The 13796-nt window shown below is 39.0% G+C and overlaps 1 protein-coding gene across 1 annotated transcript in view; it reads right to left on the bottom strand.

The window, feature by feature from the left end:
- ror1 (receptor tyrosine kinase-like orphan receptor 1) overlaps positions 1-13796 on the bottom strand; it is a 182830-nt gene that overhangs the window by 10576 nt on the left and 158458 nt on the right. The window contains exon 5 of the mRNA XM_074667846.1: positions 1900-2030. Within this exon, the coding sequence (XP_074523947.1) occupies positions 1900-2030 (131 nt within the window). The remainder of the gene's footprint in view (positions 1-1899; positions 2031-13796) is intronic.

Genomic DNA, 13796 nt, shown 5'->3' with positions numbered 1-13796 from the left:
ACAACATGTAAATACAGTTGGATATTCTCATTCAGTTGCTTGTTATTGGTCATTTTGCCTTTGACTTCTGGACATTAAACCTATAAAGGATCAAAGAGAGAAACTTCTGCAGCTTTAACCGTATGATTCACTGTCTGCCTGTGGAGTTATTGCAACCATGTGCTTTTCTGCGGTTGTGATTATCAGGAAAGCAGCTCAGCAGGGGACGGATGAGAAGACAAGCAATTATAAACTGAAGAACTCAAGCTGGCAGTTATCCAGAGGATCCTGCAGAACACTGCTGCTTGAATAAAAAATACCAAGGATCAGTGAAAGTATTTTTTGAAACCGAGAAAGGGAATAGCAACCGAAAGTGAGTTTGGCAGATGATTTACAGTCCTACTTTAGGCTCAGAGTGCAATCACGTAGTGTCATAAATCTTCATTCTTACTCGTCTTGATGTTTTCCACTGGAGGCTGAGTCATGACCTGTCTGTCCCTAAGCTGTTCAGCAGAGGAGCTGGTGGCTTCACATATGTACATAACACACACTGACAAAATCTCTGAGGACATATGAAGCACTATGACACAATCAGGAAAATCACTCAAGCAGAGGCGCAGAGATGTCTGAGAGTATTGAGCTTTCAAGCAGTCACAGATAAACTCAAATTTTTAATTCATCTCTCATCTCGTTGTCATGTAAGCACTCTTAACGGCCTCTTTGCAAACTATTTTACTCATGAAGTGTTGGTAGAATATATTTTCCAGGCTGCTGAAGACAACTGGAGAGCAAAATTAGACAAATCACAAAACTCCAAGAATATTGTTATGCAGCTAAGCTACATCCCTTGAAAGGTTGGTGTGATGCAAATTATTTTACAGGATGGAAGGAGACTGAGTTGAACACGGAAGTATGCAACATTGCAGAGTGTGATTGCGAGAAGGAGGGGTTACTGATTTCAATCAAAAGGTTCACTTTGGGAATCTAGTTTAGAATAGTTAAAAAATACAAGTTGAAGAATGAGTCAAAGATTTTGAGCTGGATGGCCTGTGACAGCAGTCCCCAACTTTTTTTGCGCCACGGACCGGTTTAATGTCAGACAATATTTTCATGGACCAGCTCTTCTTCTGTCTCCTCACTGGCTCTTTTACCCTGCCCAAAGAAACTTTCCAAAGATGTTTGTTTTTTTCCATTTTGCTAGCTTGGAGGGTTTGGCGTCAAGAACGAGTCAAAGATGGGTATGACAGAGAGAATCCCGTTGTTTTTCAAAATAAAACATCATTCAGAATCAGATAATAAATCAAACTGAAATTATGTAAGTTAAGTATTTTTCATGTGCGTCCTGGTACCAATTGACCCACGGACCGGTACCAGTCCATAGCCTGGGGGTTGGGGACCACTGGCCTATGACGCTAATTTTAAAGCAGGAACTTTAAACCAAAGGTTTGGACAATGGGCATCCAGAGGCAAAACAATAATCTGTAGATTAACTAGTCTTAATAAAAAGCTTTATTAAGACTTAGAAAGCAAAGATTTCTACATGTACCTACAAATCAGAGATTACTGTAATAAAGGGATAAAGCCAGATTCCTAATGTCAATTAAACTGATCGATTACAACACTGCGTAATGCATGGAGAGGTAGAGTCAGGAGAGTAGTTTCAGTTACAAGGAGGCTATATGAACTTTTGTTGACTGACACCAAAGTTGCTGTATAACATGTTCTTTTCTTCATAAAGAAACCAGAATAAAACACAAGTATAAAAAAAATTATTAGACAAACAAGTCTAATGTTCTGTGTCTGAAAAAGGCAAGACATAAAAACAAAGCACTACAGAAATAGAAGAACGTGAAAGTAAAAGTGTAGCCAGACCTTTCTGAAGAAAGCTGAAGCTGCTCTTACACATGACCTATTTCTCACCTGTAATCTGGGTCTCGATCTCGCCCTGCATCTGCAGTGAGTCGACAAAAATGCTGCGGTTGCCGATGAAGCGTGCACAGGCGATCCCTCTGTATGGCTGACAGAATCCTTCCATATCGCCAATATCCTCCCTGAAGCACACAAAAACAGACACAGTTTAAGATCACGTTAACAATGAATTTGTGTTATATCCACTAGTTCTGAATGGTTACCGTCTGGCTACTGTTTGTTTTAACTCATTCTTTAATGTAACTGTGTTTGTGTAAGTATGATATTGCATAGAAATTATTTGGAGACATGAAACTGCAGCAATACATGAAATTCGGCTGCAATATTTTAACAAAATGCAAAGAAAAATAAGTTTCTGCAGATAGTTACAAACGCCTCAAGCTGCAATGCACTTCAAATCCACTAGAGGTCAGTCTAAGTTCAAATACAGCAACAAATCAACAAGTGGTGCTTCAATATCAGGAGAGTGTTTCTTTTCTTGTCACTTCAGTCACTCAACCTTATAAAGATAAAAATCATGTGACTAAAAATCCTGATTCTTGATTTTTCATCTTGCAGCTGAAGGTTTTGCTGTTGAATATGGCTGAAAAGAAGTCTCTATCTATAGAATGTTATGATTTGTGTCATGATGCTTGCATTGCATTTGCATTACCTTGCGCTAGAGATGAGGATTATTCAGATGTGATTTTTTTTTAAAGACAACTTAACAGTCTGAGAATTCAGATAGTTTGAGTCTTACTGCAGGTCCCTCACCACAGCCATCTCTGCCTGGCTTAACATAAATCAAATTCAAGTCACAGGCAAAGATCTGACACACACACATGCATCCCTTTTAGCACCACAGATGAAAACCGCATTAGGAATTAAAGTTTGACTTTCGTCCTGTTTATGGCAGAGAGATGTCATCATGAGCCATAATCTGAAACACATGCAGAGAAAGAGAAGTAGACGGAGAGGGGGGATTTGATGATCATGTTTTCACAAGTTCTGTTTATCTAAGGGATTTATTTCTATTCTCTTTCTGCACAGCCTTTCTATTTAAACCTCCTTTTTGCATTCACATAATTCCTCCTTCTTGTTTTGCTCTGATCTGTAACTTCTCTAGTCCAACATACACATAATCATTCATACACACACATACACCCTCACACGCACTAACCACATGCTGACTATAGCAGGCTATTCTCTCAGTGTGAGATCACCGAGCCATGTGCTTTAAATATGGGGACTTAAAGACCAGGAAGAACCACAGCATATATAAGAGGGGGTTCATGATGCTGCTGCGCATGCACAAAGGAGATAAACAGGCAGAAAAAAAGAAAGTTATGAAAAACTACTTGTTTACTGCATTAGATAAAAGTCCTGATCATTGCTGTACACAGACACTGTTTCAAGTGATCATCTTAAATTACAGGCTGTGATTCAAAACTCTCATTTTACAACATATTAATTATGGTAAATGATGTGCACATTCACATTTTCTGTCCAATGCTCCAACAAAACCAAAGCATATCTAACAACAACTCACTTAACTACATCTAGACAGTGCATGGTGTAAAGGTAATGCTCTGAACATTCTGCAGAAACTCAACAACTCTTCCAGCTGACGACTTTAAAGGAATGTTTTCATCAAAATTTGAAAATGTGAGAGTTAAAAAAACACAGTAGAGGACTCAAGACTAGATTAAAGTTATAAAACGGAGCATGAAAATTGTTTAGAATGCAGGATAACAAAAATTTGGTGCTAAAAATGTTGTTTGCAGGTTAAAATAGCCTGAACATGAAAAAGAATCCTGATGAAATCCAGATCCTGATCCTGAAATAAAAACATCCCTGACAGGTTTTCCTCATATCGCCCCCTAGTGGAGAGCATTTTCCATTAGAAGAGGCAGAGTTTGCTGATGTTTACTCAGCATGTAACACTGTAGAAAGCTGACTACTGATCATCTGGTATCAAGATTTACCTGATGGACAGGTGAGCTTTGATTTCATCAGTCTGTAATAATGGAAAAAGTATGTTTGACCACACTTCATAACTGATTTTTTAAAGAAATTACTAAAAGAAAAAAAATGACAAAAAGAGCATTCATGTTACTTTTATAGCTGAAAATTAGTCAGAAAAAGCTGCTGGCCCTTAGCCATTTTTGCAAAATCAAATGTGGCCCTCTTTGAAAAAAGTTTGGACACTGAAGCATAAGTATGAGTACCGAATTAGGTACTTTTATATGTACATAAAATCAAACGGTGCCATGTTTAGGTACCTAAACACATCCCTTTGACTGTGAGGGAGTGGAAGAGTAGGTGATTTTCCATGCTGGACATGAACACAGCATCGCAAGTTTATTGAGAAATAAACGTTAAACTGAAAAACTTTGAGATTTTATTATCAAACAAATTAATTTCTTACCACATAAACACACAAAAGTACCAAAAATTGGTACCATTGAGTGCCAATACCAATTGCCAGGCACCAAGCATCAGTACCGTATCAATTCAAATGTGAAAGGTACCCATCCTTACTGAAATAGGATCGTTTTCATTTTAGTTTTTAAAAATCAAAAATCTTTTTACAACCTCTGGAGGCGCCCCCTGCTAGTCTTTGGAACCAAAGCAGATTTTGTTTTATTTTTTTGGGTGTGAGTGTTAAGTTTTAAAACCACTTCTTGAACCCAGACTTTGGTTTGTACACAACCACAGCACACTCACTACATAAATGAGCGCCCATGAGAGCAGAAACACACCAAAAGCACAGCTTCACATGCGTGTTTGGTGTGAGCTCGGGGTCATGAGGTGACGTCTCTCTGAGGAGTGTTAAGTGACTGAAAGGTCAAGGTCAGCTCTCTTTCTTCTACCCCTGTCTGTGCACATCTAAATGAGCTTTCCAGACGTGGACACACAGGTTGGCATACACACTCTCACACACAAACACACACATTTACAGAGCTGTGGGGTCGTGGTGTGCATGCTCTTGATTCCATGGAGATACGGTAACAGCACGTTTACAGCTCAATACAGTTTTAAGCTGGTTTCATCTCTGGGATATGTAATTTCCTACTAAAATGTGGACACAGCTAATAATGAGTTCATGTTGTGGTGTGCCTGCAGAGAACTTAGCACCCCTTCATCCAGCCACAAACTGCTACATGAGATATTTTCCTTTGGCAAAGAGAATCATCTTTTTGGATGAAAATATGTCTGAGAGTCAAACTGTGAGGAAAGAATCAGGAGCCAGGGTGCAAATCCTGTCGATTAATTCGAGGGATTATTCACTGATCAGACTGAAGAAAGATCACAACATTCATGGAAAAGTGTAAAGACTTTGTTGAAGAGGGTTACGTGATACTGAAATAAAAGCAAAATCACTTAACCAGAGCTGGAATATGTCCAGGAAGCTGAGGGGTAAGTTTAGTCGAGCGTCTCTTAAACAGTGAACACACACACACACACACCACACACAGACAAGTAAATGAGAAGGTAGCACAAACGATCCGCCACAATGCAGCCGGATCCCTGCAGTCAAATTACAACTCAGACCGGTCCTAACGGCCTCAACCAAAGCAGCTCTGTACAAATCTCAAGACACACCTCGCTGTCCTCTGCATCGCTGTTTTCTTTTTGGACTGATTTGTGACTCAGAAGCTCGTCTAAGTGTCTGAACTTTGTTGAGAAGCAGATTTTAGAGCTCCAAGAAGAAAGATCGATAAGAAAGATAGAACTTGTAATCAAGTGAGGCTTTCACGGAAATCTGTCTCCTGTTTTGTTTTCATGAATCTGTTTTTCTCTCCCTTCCAGTGTGGGAGAGCCAAGTGCGGTTGCTATTTGTGTAAACAGTTTAGGGCTGTCCAGGCCTTTTATTTTACACACCAACGCCACGGGCCTGCTGTGTAATGTTTTATAACAGTTAATTACAAGGAGAGGACTTTCCTCTCTGAGCCCGGATCTATAATCCAGACCTAAACAGAACAGAGGGCCTCACCACAGAGCTCCAACAAGGTACGACGACTCTGATTCACCGAGTTACATTCGTCCAGCCTCATTATTCACGGAGCCTGAGTCACGTCTATCTGCAGAAATACTTTCACACCTGGGTGCTGGCTGTGGAGTGACACTGGGTGGCTGTCAGCTCTGCAAGGATTCCTGATGGGTGCAGACTATTTTCAGAACGCTCAGCGACAAAGTTATTTGAGGTAGTAATGTGAGATGATTAAATGTTGCTTTTTCACTCTAATGTCCCTGATTTCATTATTTCCACACACCTAAATTTATAAACAGAGCAAATAAGTCTGTCAGCAGAAAATATGTGGAAAATCTACAATATTTTCCTCATTGATTCTGATAAAAGATACTCAGACAAGATATAAATTATTAGATTAAGAAAATGTTAAAAACATTGATAATATAACCTGCTGTAAATAGAATAATGAGCAGAGGAAACAATGCTTCCTTGACCGCAGTTAGAAACTGAGAACAGTTTACAACTAAACAAAAACAACATGACAGAAAGTTTATTTAAGAGTTAAAAGGTTAAAAACCCACAAAAAATGTGTGATTCATTCAGAGTGATTCGGCTCACTTTATTTCTTGTCTGTTTCTCCACATGATGCTCAAATAAGTTACAACAAACTACAGCCAGTCAAGATTTTAAGAAAGAAAAATTGTGTCAGTTTTCAGCTGACCTCAACTGCATAGATGGACATGATAAAACTGTTTGAAAATTAAAGAAACACCTGAACTGTGTTTAATAAAACTGCAGCACTAGTTTCAAAACAAAAACAACTTCAGATTTCTGTCTTTGCTCTAAACTTTTGTTTGTATTCTGATCAGGGATCAAACTTTCTGCCCTCGTTTTTCAACTGCAATGCTGCTGCAGATTGGGTTGAGGGTTGAGTTCAGTTTTGAGGTTGAAGGAAAGTGAAACTGGACACTCTTTGTTGAAGGGGACATACAGAGTTCATACTTTAGGGGTGAGGAGGTAGGAGGTGAATTCTGGCGACACTTCAGGTGTCAGGGTGTTTCTTCCAGGAGCTGCTGTGGGTGCTGAGTGAGGAGAAGTGTGAGGTCAACGCTGTCGTATCCTCATTTGATAAATACCTTGAATTATGTTGCACCCTGGGAGGGACTCTGTGAGTTTAGATCGTTATTGGCTTATGGAATTCAAAAGAATAACTTAAACACGTTTCAAATTTAGTAAAGACAACACCTGAGTAAATACGTTCTGTACTATTTTAAGAAAACTGTTAGCTCAGTTGCTTGATAATCAAACATTATGTCATGTTGCTGTTCTTTTCTTTTTAAATCTGTCATTTTTCTCTGATTTTATAAGCATTTTCCTGACAAACAGGTACATTAAAGAAAGTAAATGACATAAAACTTTTTTTTCTGTACTTTTGCCTTTACCTCAGCTTCTGGTTTCTATAATTTTTGACTGAGTACGTATATCACTTAGCACACTTCAGATTTTGAAACCCACTAGCACACTACGGGCTGACATTTTTTCAGAATTCCAGCGGGATGGGAGTCAATTAAGTATGGGTTTGGGACAATACAGGATTAAAAGTTAACTGGAGCAGACGGGAGCAGGAACCAATCAGGGAGATAAAATATAATATGTGACATGCGCTGCTATTTTTTAGTTTATTTTCAAGAAGCTTCCACTGTAATGTAAGTGGGAAGAACTACACTTCCCAGAAGCCAACAGTGCTTCCAGCTGCTGTCTTCTGCCTGTCTTTGTTTTTTTCTTGTTTTTGATCAAAAAAAAAAAAGACAAAAGGCCCTTTTATAAAATCATGTTTATCTCGGGTGCGTCATCCTTTGATCTTCTCCATGATCTCCATCATTTTTTCTCACCATCATGCCGCTCTTTCTCTCGGAACTACGACGATACGTCCTCAGTTGGAGCATGAGCTGCCTGAACTTTTCTGACTTGTAGCGTCTCACTATGTCTCTGTCATCTCACATCTTCTCCTCATATCCATGCTGAGCTCTCATCCAAAGAGCCCACTGCTCTCAACCACAGGAGCTTATGTGCAGGATTTTGATTGACAAGCTACACCAGACCCCGCCTCTAAAGACGTTAATGGGACAGGATTTTTTTCCTGTGGGAGTGGGATGGACAGGAGTGAAAATCTACTCTTGTGTCACTCTCTAATGCACATTCAGATTGTTAAAGAGTCAAAGTAAAAAGCTTGCTGAGTTGTAACATCAGGCTCATGGGATCTGAGGTTGAAACTGGTTACTCCTCCTCCTCTTAAGAGGGTATGTGTGGACATGTTTATGCAAGATACATGTTGTGTGTGTTTTCAAGTGTGTGTAACAGAGAGTCTATTAAAGGGAATGTGTCCAGCGGCTAATCCAGGACACTTGTGTTTCTTCAGAGGAGCAGATGAACAGAGGGGATGACAAAGAGAAAACAAAGAACAACCAGGAGGTCTCTGTCCTCAACAGACTGTTTCCTCTCTTTAAAGTGTCTCCAACACAGACGATAAAAGAAATTTATGATAAATAATAATAAAAACAAAGATCTGTTTAGCATTATTAAGCCTGTTTAGAGTTAAAACATGCCTTAAAAAGAGTAAACAAATCGTAAAAAACAGGATATTATTCCCGGAATATTGATATTTTGCAAAAGACAACAAAACTTTAAAAGAGTGATTCATGTATTTGGCATCTCTGAAGAAAATCTGAATCATAACAGGTAAATGGGTTGCATTGTATTAAGATGTTCTTTTACAAGAGGTTTAGCTCTGCATCAGCATACAATGATGAAAACGAGAAACCTCAAAGGTCATTTCTCATGTGTTGGGATAAACGCAGATTTTAACTTGTGATTTGTTTTCAGTGGCCAAACAGCAGGGTGGTTATCTCTGCTTCATGAGCTTGTATTTGTTTTAAACTAGAAGTTGTTTTTACTGCTGGTACATTAAAATGCATCACTTCCACTGGGATTGAGGAATTTTCCCAGAAAAGGAGGAGAAGGTACGTTTATGTAAGCTCTTATGAAAATGCAAATACTGGAAATGCTCTTGATTAGAGATAAAGAGTTTATTTTTAACACTCACTCAACGTTACTTGTGTGGAGAGATCATATCTAAACAATCCAACAAAAGACTCTCAGAGCTGGTCGTGGTTTTATAAGACTGCTGAAGTATTTGTTGCTAAGCCTGCGGTCTCACAGGTTATTAAAAGAGTTTTAATAACAGGGTGAAAACCAACATGGAGATTTGACGCGCATGAAAGCATCCCACATCAACCCCGTCACTCCTCACACCTCTCCCAACCTGGTGACATCACTTCCTCAGACGACTGCAGGGTATCATGGGTTCATACGGGGGGGAGGGTTGGGGTGTCAATCAGCCTGTCAATTAGCAGAACAGGAGGGTAATGTGTGTCCTTACAGCTAACATAAACCCAGCAGTGTTTGGACAGACACATGCAAACACAGAGAGCAGTACAGTCCATTACAGGGACCAGAGGGCAGACTTGTTTAACTTATCACTGACCTGTTGGTTGTAGAGATCCTTTAAAACATGACTGACAGATAGTGAAGGCAAAAGGTCTGGGAAAGCATAATAAAGATTAAAAAAGAGGGATGGAGAAGAGGGAGAGAAGGAGGGATTAATGTTGAGATTAAAAAGAAGGAGAACTGGAAAGAGTTAGAAGCTTCCTACACAAAGCTGCTGTTGGTTTTTGTCATCCCAGTTGTTCATCAACCAGGATTTAAAAAGTAATACCATCAACTTTTGACAGATAGAGTTTTGATAATTTTTTTCTTCAGAGCCCCCTGTGAGAAAATGATGAGATCACATTAAGGCCTTGTACACAAGTAGCCGAGTATGTTAAAAAAAACAAATATCGCCCCTCATTCATTTTCAAAATACTTTCTTTCCACACGCACCGGGTAAATCTGCCAATTAGTTCCACTCAGAGTATGCCAAACCCCTATTTCAGACATGAAACCTGTGCAATCCAATCAGAATAGACACTCATCACTCAGCTGAGACGTTTAAGACTCAAAATCTCTGTTTTCCGGCATCTACACAAAACCATGAGACCAGAGTTTTCCATACTCAGCCTTTACTTTGGCCTGGGTTTTCAGAAAACATCATTTTCAGTGATGTAAAACTGCGGTGTCATGAGGACGACAGGTCTAAACATTTGAAAATATATGTGAGTTCCCAGATACACAGCTACATGTGGACATGGCCTAAATTAGTAGGTGTTGGAGAAAAATCGAAAAAAATGATGTATCAGGATTTTTTGTTTGACAATGTGATTCTTTGTCAAATAAATAATTGTTTTTTTTTCAAATTCAATTTATTAATTTCAGTCTTTGTTTATAACCTGGACTGTAAAAAAGTTACCACTTTTCTCCAGCAGAGGGTGAAATGTTTCTCTTTGACTCACATAATGTTTCATTTTTCTGGGAAAATATAGCTCCTGATAAAGTCTGTAGAAATTATCATCATCATTTAACTTTCATGGTGTGGTGTTAAATAAGCAAAAATAAGAAAATTTTGTAAATATCAAAGAATTGCAATTTAAATCCAATCGGCACCTCAATAATTGAAATAGAATCGAATCACAAGAATAGCATACCGCCCCAGCCCTATAAATTAGACTTTTTTTTGGTTGGATTTATGGGGAAAACATCATCAACTTTATGAAAGGTAAGTCGTTGAGCTTTTGTTAGCTCCACATCCCACCCACTCACCTATCTAATTGGGATCAGTATAACATGATAAGTGTAAATCCTGAATCTTGTCAAAGAACAGGAAGTCGTTTTCCAATGACGTGATGTATTCATTTGAAGCCATTGTGTTTGAATTTTACAGGAACTAACTGACAGCAAGGTGCCAATCAGTTACTATATCTTCTTCATTAGCAGTATCACAACTGTACAGCAATATACCACAAAGGTCTTTCCCAGTAAGTTACTGCAGATATCACTGTATAATACAGTTAAGATAAAAAAAAGAGTACAATATGCTGCAAGAAAGCCAAAAGTTTATGTCCTTAAATGAGGACCTATGGCTTCAAAAGGTTAAAACATTTGTACATTCATCCACAAAAATAAAGACCTAGGTAAATGGTCATGGAGTCTAAATAACGCCTAATAACACCAGAAAATATAAAGATTCTTTTAAAGCTTAATAAAATTTTTGATCACTATTATTATCATTTCCCTTGGAGCAGTTTAAAAAATCTTTATGCCTCTGTTTGATTTCTGTCACAGTAAAAATTCCTGCCTTTCGTTTTCTTCCTCAAATTGACTCCAGGCTGCCTTGAAACATCCGTGTGTAATAATAATAATAAAAACAGGAAAAGCAAAGAGAGTAAAAAGAAAAAAAACATTATGGGTGAAAAGGAGATTGCCGTGAGCAGAGCTACATCTGTGATTGAGACAGCATGTAGCCCCCACACACTCCTCTCTACACACACACACCCACGCACACACGCTGTCCTGCATGATTTATGACCGCTCACTGCCTACATCACAGATCTCAATCTGAACACACAAAGGCAGACACTTGAAGAAGACAGGAGGACACATGTTTTGGCTGGCTGGCTACTGACTGTGCTCCAGAAACAAGAAGGCACAGGTCTGAACAGGAGCGTGGGTTCCTGAGGAAAGTGGAGTAATCCTTGATGAAAGTGATTAAAGGCCCGTACTGTGAGGAAGACAAACACTGTGGCACTGTGCAGCCAATAAATAATCCCTCTTTACACATACTGCTGTCAAAGGTGTGGGTAGGACACACAAAACAAACAAAAGGGGCTTACATCTGGTTAAAGGAAAGCCAACATAATACCTTCACACATTCAGACAAAGCTGTTAAGTCAGGGATGATGAAAGAATGCTTTATATGTATTTTTCAAGTGTAAACACTTTCTGTTAGTCCTTCAGGGTCTAATTATTACAGGAATATATCCAATTTTAAGGGAAGTCACAGAAAATCAAACTCTAGGGACTTTCTTTGGAGCCATGAATACTTCCATTGATAAAGCCTCATCAGGGCAGACCCTCTGATGACTACTTCTGACGTAAACACGGGTTAGTGTTCTTCTTCTACAGCTCAGAGTAGCACTACAGTTGCTGCATTGTCTGCTTTAACATAAAACTCACATCAGAGTCGGTTTTCAGAGAGTCCAGGCATGTCTGGGATAATATTTGGTTAGGTTCAATCAGATGAGTCAAACTAAAGTAATGAGACAAAACAAAGGAGTAAATCTGAGCAGCAGATAACAGGTTTGCATTGTGGAGCTTGTGTAGAAGTGCCAAAAACAGCAGTGTAACTAGTCGCCACATGAGGCTAAGGATGGGTACGAATTAGGTATTTTTTTAGGGTTAAATCTATTACCACTTGAACACATACAAAGTACAGAAAAGAGACATCTTTGATTACTGAAACCGATTGCCAGGTACTGGGCATTGGTACCGTATTGTTTCAAATGTCTTTTGGTCCCATATTTAATCTAAGCTGCAACTTCCTGTTACAAGAAATGAAGCCTATGCAGAAGAGCTAAATAGCCACTGTTCGTCAAGCATCTTGGGTGCTTGAGGCTGAAAGTATGAATACATTTACAGTCTGCTACAAAACATTCCTTCAGTCTGAATGGCTTATTTCTCTAACGGCACACACTGTACAGGGGGTGACTTTTCTTGTGACTCAGCAGTTGAGATGATATGAAGATCATTTGTTTGCCCAACCAGAGGTACAGCTTATCTGATCGCAGGCAGGCACCCTGTGGCAGTTAGTGAGGAGGCTCAAAGCCCAACTCGAGTATCTTCTTTTTTTTCTTGATTGGAAAAAAACGGGTAATAAACAGGGAAACTATGGGTAACTAGGAATGGGTACCAAGCTAGGTACTTTTATGGGTACCAGCCAAATTCTGTCAAAAGTACTGGGTACCAATTCACATAAAATCAAAAGGTCCCATGTTTAGGTACCTAAATGCATCCTTGTGACTTGTGAAGAGTAGGCGATTTTCCATGCAGAACATGATCACAGCATTGCAAGGTTATATATTGAAGAATTAATATGTTAGAGTGAAAAAAAATCATATTTATTATTACACAAATTGATTTTTTTTTTACCACATAAACACAAAACAGTACCGAAAATTGGTACCGTTGAGTACTGGTACCGGTTGCCAGGTACTTGGCATCGGTACCGTATCATTTCAAATGTGAAAGGTACTCATCCCTATGGGTAACATCACAGATACTATGTCCACATATCATCTATGACTTTATCCCAGAAAAAAAAAGAAAAAAGACAAGTTCATAAGTTGAAAATAGGGATCCAAACAAGCATCAAGTTTTGTTTAATTTGCACCTTGCGTTATCAAAAACCAGCAAACCTGAGAGTTCGTTTACATGACAACGGTTTTGGGGGGAAAAACAAAAGTAGTGCTGCGTTTCGGCTTCGCATTAACCTGGAAACAGTGTTTCAACTGGCCTAAAACACAAACTTTCAAAAACAGCCTCCAGAGTGGAATTTTTCTGAAACACTGCCGACCCTGCATGTAAACGGCAACAAAACAACAATACCATTGTTGCAATTGTTGGATCTGCTGACTGTCTTTCAACAAAATGTGCATCTGTTGCTCCACTTCTGCACTTAGTATCCACCGATATACCAGATGATCAACTCAACTCTACTTGGGTGGAGTTTTAGGATGAAACGTCGTGTAAATGGGGCATGAGATCACTCTCTGTGGAGCTCGCTCTGTGCACACACTTCACTATGAGGCCATTGTAGGACAGTTTGGGAATTACTCCACAGACATTATTAGATTTGTCAAAACACAGAGTTATGATTCTCTTGACACCAGAATCACTGTAAATAAAGAAGGGTTGCCTCTATGTGGACATAATAAACTGAATG

Source organism: Halichoeres trimaculatus, unplaced genomic scaffold (genome assembly GCF_033239565.1).
Source record: "Halichoeres trimaculatus isolate MK-OKI-2021-1 unplaced genomic scaffold, fHalTri1.1 fHalTri1_scaffold_4, whole genome shotgun sequence".
NCBI lineage: Eukaryota > Metazoa > Chordata > Actinopteri > Labriformes > Labridae > Halichoeres > Halichoeres trimaculatus.
The sequence above is the reverse complement of the archived record's forward strand: the minus strand, read 5'-3'. Positions and strand labels throughout refer to the sequence as shown.